Source organism: Chrysochloris asiatica, unplaced genomic scaffold (genome assembly GCF_000296735.1).
Source record: "Chrysochloris asiatica unplaced genomic scaffold, ChrAsi1.0 scaffold00122, whole genome shotgun sequence".
Taxonomy (NCBI): domain Eukaryota; kingdom Metazoa; phylum Chordata; class Mammalia; order Afrosoricida; family Chrysochloridae; genus Chrysochloris; species Chrysochloris asiatica.
In genome coordinates, this window is record NW_006408640.1 from 1,523,139 (window position 1) to 1,530,154 (window position 7,016).

General features: G+C 39.1%; 1 protein-coding gene across 1 annotated transcript in view; it reads right to left on the reverse strand.

The window, feature by feature from the left end:
• Positions 1-7,016, reverse strand: part of PIEZO2 (piezo-type mechanosensitive ion channel component 2) — an 861,527-nt gene that overhangs the window by 158,106 nt on the left and 696,405 nt on the right. The window contains exons 20-21 of the mRNA XM_006868690.1: positions 5,534-5,710; positions 5,129-5,254 (exon numbers count right to left, since the gene is read on the reverse strand). Of these exons, the coding sequence (XP_006868752.1) occupies positions 5,129-5,254; positions 5,534-5,710 (303 nt within the window). The remainder of the gene's footprint in view (positions 1-5,128; positions 5,255-5,533; positions 5,711-7,016) is intronic.

Sequence of the window (7,016 nt, forward strand, 5' to 3'; positions counted from 1 at the left end):
CTGATCTTTGAAATTTTCTGTAAAGCTCTTGGACCTCTTCAATTCTTCCATTTGCTTTAGCATCTCTTCGCTGGAGAGCAAGTTTTAGAGTCTCTTCTGACATCCATCTTGACCTTTTCCTTCTTTCTTGTCTTCTTAATGACTTTTTGCTCTCTTCACGTATGATGTTCTTGATGTCATCCCACAACCCTTCTGGTCTTCGGTCTTTAGAGTTTAATGTATTAAATCTGTTCTTCAGATGATCTGTAAATTCAGGTGAGATAAATTCAAGGTCACATATTGGTTCTCGTGGACTTGTTTTCATTTTCTTCAGCTTCAATTTGAATTTGCATATCAGTAATTGATGGTCTGTTCCACAGTCTGCCCCTGGCCTTATTTTCACTGATAATATGGTGCTTTTCCATCTTCTCTTTCCACAGATGTGGTCAATTTGATTTCTATGTGTTCCATCTGGCGAGGTCCATGTGTATAGTCTTCTGTTATGCTGTCTAAAGAAGGTATTTGAAATAAACAAATCATTTGTTTTGCAGAAATCTATCATTCTTTCTCCAGCATCATTTCTATCACCAAGGCCAAATTTTCCAACTACTGGTCCTTCCTCTTTGCATTCCAATCACCAGTAATGAGCAATACATCTTGATTTCATGTTTGATTGATTTTAGATTGAAGAAGTTGGTAGAATTCTTCTATTTAATCCTCACTGGCTTTATTGGTTAGTGCATAAATTTGAATAATAATGGTATTAACTGGGCTTCCCTGTAGGCACATGGATATTATGCTATCATTTACAGCATTGTACCTTATGACTGATCTGGATATGTTCTCTTTGACGATGAATGCAACACCATTCCTTTTCATTTTGTCATTCCCTGCCTAGTAAACCATGTGGTTTTCAGATTCAAAATGGCCAAAACCATTCAGCTCACTAATGCCTAAGATATCGATGTTGATGCATTTGGGCTGCAAACCTCAAGGTCAGCAGTTGGAAATTACCAGCTATTCTGCGGGAGAAAGAGGAGGCAGTCTGCTCCCATAAAGATTTACAGCCTTGGATACCTGTATGGGGTCACTATGAGTTGGAACCGATTCCACGGCACTTAACCACCAACAACCATCAAAGAGCCTTGGTAGTGTGGTGGATTACAAATTAGGCTGCTAACTACAAGGTCAGTAGTTTGAATCTACCTGTTGCTCTGAGGGAGACAAATGAGGCTTTCTGTTCCTTTAAAGGTTTACAGACCTGGAAACCCTACACACGGCCACTGTGAGTCAGAACCACCTCGGTGGTTTACTACTACCACTAGGGTTCTAGTACATACATACATTTGTTTGTCCTAAACAAAATGTATTTAAACATGTATCTGTGATCAGTAGTTGGCTGCAGACTAGTGCTCTCAGTAATACACTTGTCTTAATGTTGCTGTTGTCAAAAGGCTTTGAGTTGGTTTAGACTCACAGTGACCCTGCAGAAGGTTTCAGATGAATGGCTGGTGGGTTTGAACTGCCAACCTTGTGGTTAGCAGTGCAGTGCTTATCCAACAGGACTCCTTAGTACCATTGTTGTTGTTGTTGTTAATTGTCATTGAGTTGGGTTTCTGAGGAGCATCCTCAGAATTTGAACCACTCAGAGTTTGAACCACTGACCTTGCAGTTGAAACCTACTTTGCAGTCCAGCATATTAACCCACAGCACCACACCAGGATGGTGCCTTAAAAAAAAAAAAGATCCAATCAAAACAGCAATTTCTAAGGGGATTTGCTAGGCCAGTTAAATTCAAGGCAGAAAGGTCAGCTCAGAAGATTATGGTGACTGTTTCCAAAGGGGCAATCAAGATAAATTTTCTTGAAGGACATAGGACTATCATGGGGGCTTATTAGGAAGAAGTTCTAAGGAAACTGAAAACTGCATTTTCAGGGAAGGCCAGGAAAACTGTCAAGTAAATTTTTCCCATCATGACAATGCATCTTATTTTTCTAGGGCTGTCCTAAGATAATTCATTGGGAAATCTTACCCCATCTACCCTACAGCTTTGATCTTGCACTTTCAGATTTCTTTTTGTTCTCCAAACTCAAAGAACATTTAAAAGGAACATGATTGAAATCATTTGAAAATGCTAGAATTGCAGTTTTCACATGGAGTAAATCAAAGAGGACAGAATTCTTACGTGAAGGGCTTAAGATAGAAAGTCTTCACAAGTGTATAGACCTAGCTGTAGGAAATGTGGGGAGACAATAGCTTCACATTCTGATGTTTTTATTTAATAAGGGTTGTAATGATTTTTGTTGCAATACTTTTCGACTTACCCTTGTATATGCTCATTATTAGAATGATACAGATTCTAAATTTGGATGGCAAACTTTCCTGTAATTCTAAATCCACTTTTCAGAAGTAATCCCGGTTGACCTTTTGGTATATTTAATATTTTTTGTTTGTGCCTAGCAGAAATCACATTATACGTAGTGCCTTGAAATAAAAATTTTTTAAGTAATGTGTTTAGAACCTTTTTCAATGTTTGACAGATCAATATGCCTAATTTTTTTTTTTTTTACCTTTTATTGTGATTTAGTTGGAAGGTTTACAGAGCAAATCAGTTTTCCTCTCAACAATTTACTCACATTTTGTTTCATTGATAGAATCAATCTCCACAATGTAACTTCAGTCATCCCACTTCTCTGTGTCTCCCATTTTTATTCTTCCTTCTTTCCTATCCTTTCCTGTCTTCTGAGTTTGTCTTGGGCAAATACTGCCTTTTTATACTTGATTGGTTGATTGTACTAAGGTGTTTACACTTTCCTAGTGTTATTGTTCACTTTATAGACCTGTCTATTGTTTGGATGAAAACTGAACCAAGGGGGTGAGTTCAGTTTCAGACCAAAAGGGTGATAAAAGACCATACTCTCAAGCATTACATCAGTCATATTCTCACCAGTGAGCCTGGTCTTTTTATGATTTTGAATTTTGTTTTACATTTTTCTCCCACTCTATCCAGGGCCTTAAGGAGCTCTGGGTAGCATAGTGGTTATGAATTGGGCTGTGAACCTCCAGGTCAGCAATTCGAAACTACCAGCTGTTCCGTGGGAGAAAGATGAGGCTTTCTGCTCCCGTAAAGATTTCCAGCCTCAGAAACCCTGTACAGGGTTGCTATGAGTCGGAACTGACTCCACGGCACATTAACAACCAACAACCATCCAGGGCCTTTCAGGGTAGTCAGCAATGATAGCCAAGCACCATCTAGTTTTTCTGGTTTCAGGTTGTAGAGGTCAAGGTTCGTGTGATCCATTAATCCTTTGAACAAGTGTTTCCAAGTGTCTTTGCTTTTCTTTACTTTCCAGTTAGGGAAAGACCAATAGATGGCCACTCACAAGGTTCTCTTTTTAAAATTGTGTATTTCTGTGTGTGTTTGGGGAGGTTGATAGGATTAAAGAGTGAGGACTTGGATTTCAAAGTTTTAATACTACATTATTTCCTCTTTTTACTTTATTTTTGTTGTTGTTGCAACAGTATCTCTGATTCTCTAAATTTAGTCTTGTATATCTGTTTTTTATGGACTGCAAGGTTGGTTTGATCTACAAGGCTGGTGGTTCAAACTCACCAGCTGTTCTTTGGAAACCATATACGGGGTCACTATGAGTTGAAGGTACTTAACAACAGCAAATATCTGGGTCGTTCTTTCAGGTGATACTGTCATGCATGTTAGTCTTTGGTTGTCTGCTATTGTTGGTTATCTATCCAAAGAACTCCCATTAGTATTTTTCGTAAAATGGTCTGGTTTTTCACAAAATCTTTTAATTTCTGCTTATCTGAAAATGATATAATTTCACCATAATATTTGATGGACAATTTTTTCCGGGTGTATTATTTTTGGTTGGCAAGCTTTTCATTCCATTATCTCCTTGCCTGCATGTTTTCTGCTAAGAAACCAAAGCTTAGTCTTATTGTTGTTGTTGTTAAGTGCTGTCAAGTTGGTTCTGACTCATAGCGACCCTGTATAGGGTTTCCAAGGAGTGTCTGGTGGGTTTGAACCAAAGACCTTGTGGTTCAACCAACCTTGTGATATAGTGCTTATGTCTACTGTTTGGAGTTCATTTAATTCCTTGAGTGGCTATCTTCTTCTCTTTCAAGATGCTAGGGAAGTTTTATTCCAACCATCCTTATAAATAATCTTTATGGGTTTTTTTTTGTTGTTTTTTTTTTCTGTCTCTTCCTGTTCTGGAATTTCAATTACAAGTAGGTTGTTCTTCCTGATAATGTCCTACATAAATCTTCAAATTTTTTTGAACTTTTTTTTCTGATTGTTCCCCTAGCAAGTGAACATTGAGAGATATCTCTTCAAGCTCAGTAATTCAGACTTTACTCACCAGCTTTTAAGATTCCAGCTGCTACTCACCCAAGAAGGATGTAAAACAAAGTCTTTGTGGACTATGTCAATTGGCCTTGTTATCTCCTGAAAATATGAGCCTGAGTCCCCAAGGCCAGCAACTCATTTCCTCAAAGTGTTTGGTTATGACTAAGAGTTTTCATAACGTTGTCCCCTGGGTGTTCTACTATCTTTTAGGACACATTTTGCAATGTATATAAATACATATGTAGAAAGATCCTCTGTGAAACCTATGTATGTTTGTGGCTGTAGTACCATTTGTCTTCCCATATTTGTTCAGTACCTCAATCTTTTATTGGTTATATACTTGTAATAAGGAGGTCTGGTAGTATAGTGGTTATGAATCAGGCTGTGAACCGCAAGGTCAGCAGTTTGAAACTACCAACTGTTCCATGGGAGAAAGATGAAGCTTTTTGCTCCTGTAAAGATTTCCAGCCTCAGAATCCTGTACAGGGTCACTATGAGTTGGAACCGACTCCACAGCACATAACCACCACCACACCACCATACTCATAATGTTTCAGTGAATGCATTTGTCATACTTATTTAACAAGTTTTCAACTACTTGATCAATTTCTTTTAGCATAATGCAATACTGATTTTAATATTTAGTCATTTGTTTGGAACATAATTCCAAATGCTACATAAGATCAGGTTTCATATCAGTCTGATATTCAGTCTCAAAGAAAGAATTACATACTACAATTGTATTGAGGACCCACTATCAGTGTAGTACAATGAAGCAGTTACCCTCAGGTAGACGAGCAAGGGGGAAGACTTCCTCAGGCCGACCCACTCTGTGGGGTCGATGGAAGAGTTGTAAAGTATAGATGTGTTCAACTGGTTGAAGTCTATGTTCGTCTGATTTTCATTTGGCTGAAAAGAAGACATAATGGAGTAAAATGGCTACACAGATTAGTAGAATATAGACTGCTTTCCTTCAACTTTCAGCAAAGTGACACTAGGGAGGGGCAGACCCATTCCAAGGGAAAATCCCAACATGGAAAGGAATTTTGGGCAAGCACACAAGGACTGGATCTATTCAGTGAGGTGACTTAAAAATGGACAAAATGTGCTTGGGGATGCAAGCTCCCCAAGGCTTTGTCTCACTTCCCTAAGGGCAAGCGGGAAGATTCCTGCATATTTGAGACTCACCAAGGTACAGTTCACAGAAAAATTTTCAGGTTTAATGGTTTGGAGCTGGTACAACATTTTGCAGACAATGATCACACATGTCCAGACAGTGCAGACACTTGAAGCCAGACGGCGCAGCTTGTCATATGGCAGAGCAAAAGCCCAAGAAATCAAAAATACATAGTTGAATAGAGACACCTGAAAACATAAAATTAAGAAATATAGACAAAATACTAACAGCATGTCATCCAGAAAACATGATGACTTGAATTATTCAGTTAAGCTTAGTTTTACAAAGACTGATTGAGATTCTAGCATTTGCACAGCTTTGCCTTAGGTGCTGGAGGCTAAGGTACATGGGTCATGGTCTATTCACCAGGGTCATACTGTCCTGTGTGGTAGACAGCTTTAAACCCAATAATGCCAATTTAATGTACCAATGGTCAAACTATAGATGTGAACATGTTGCCACCAGCACCCCTAGAAGGGCTCTTAGTCTAATTGGGTGGCTCAGGAACCACTGCCTGAAAGAGCTGATATCTCAGGTGAACCTAGCCTAGAATGATGGAGAATGTCAGGGGAAAGATGCAGGAGGAAAGGCAGGAAAGTATGAAATAGCAGACTAGTAGTAGGTAATCACAAACTATTAGAAATTTCAAAGTAGAATGTAGTAAAGAACAGCAGAAGGTAATGCTGGAGGAGCATCTGGGTGCACCATTCTAAGTCACAGCTATACATTATCTAAAACCATGCCACGTCAAAGAGGTACCATCTGCAGAAGCATGCTATGGCATAGGGATCCTTTCTGTAGAACCATGCTATGCCACAGCCATCCCTTCTGCAGAACTATGTTACATCTCAGGGATCCCTTCTACAGAACTATGCTGTATCACAGCAAATCCTTTCTGAGGAATACAGGGAGCTGTTGAAGTGGTTTACATTGGGAACTATTAAGGTAAAATTTGTATTTAATTTAGATATGTATAATTGAACAATGAGGGTTTATTAATGGGATTAGACTAGGGATATTAATGGGGTTAGACCAAATTATAGGCTGCTGCAATCTCTCAGGAGGGGAGTGTAAGAGTCTGACTGGGACAGAGGAAGAAGAACTACATAGTCACCAGGGGTTTGCTGACTGATGGGCATGGGGATGATGACATAGGAGAAAAAGTAAAGAACTGACTGCCCTCCTACTATCAAATGAGATAGAAAATGCTGAGTAGGGAGCAAGTTTAAGGAAAGAATGACTTCAATTTGAACATGTGGTTTTAGGTTTCACATGAATTCATCCATCAGGGGAGATGTCTATCAGTTCAAGAAGTTCTCCCATAGCTAATGTGTAGAAGCATGGCCATTTTGTTCAGTCTTAGGGAAATTCGTCTGTCTGTCATGCTGTGGTGGTTTGAGTTGCTGTGATTCTGAGGGCGATGCCACTGGTGTTTTGAATAACCAGCAGGGTCACCCATGGTGGACAGGTTTCAGATGAGCTACAAAACAAAGA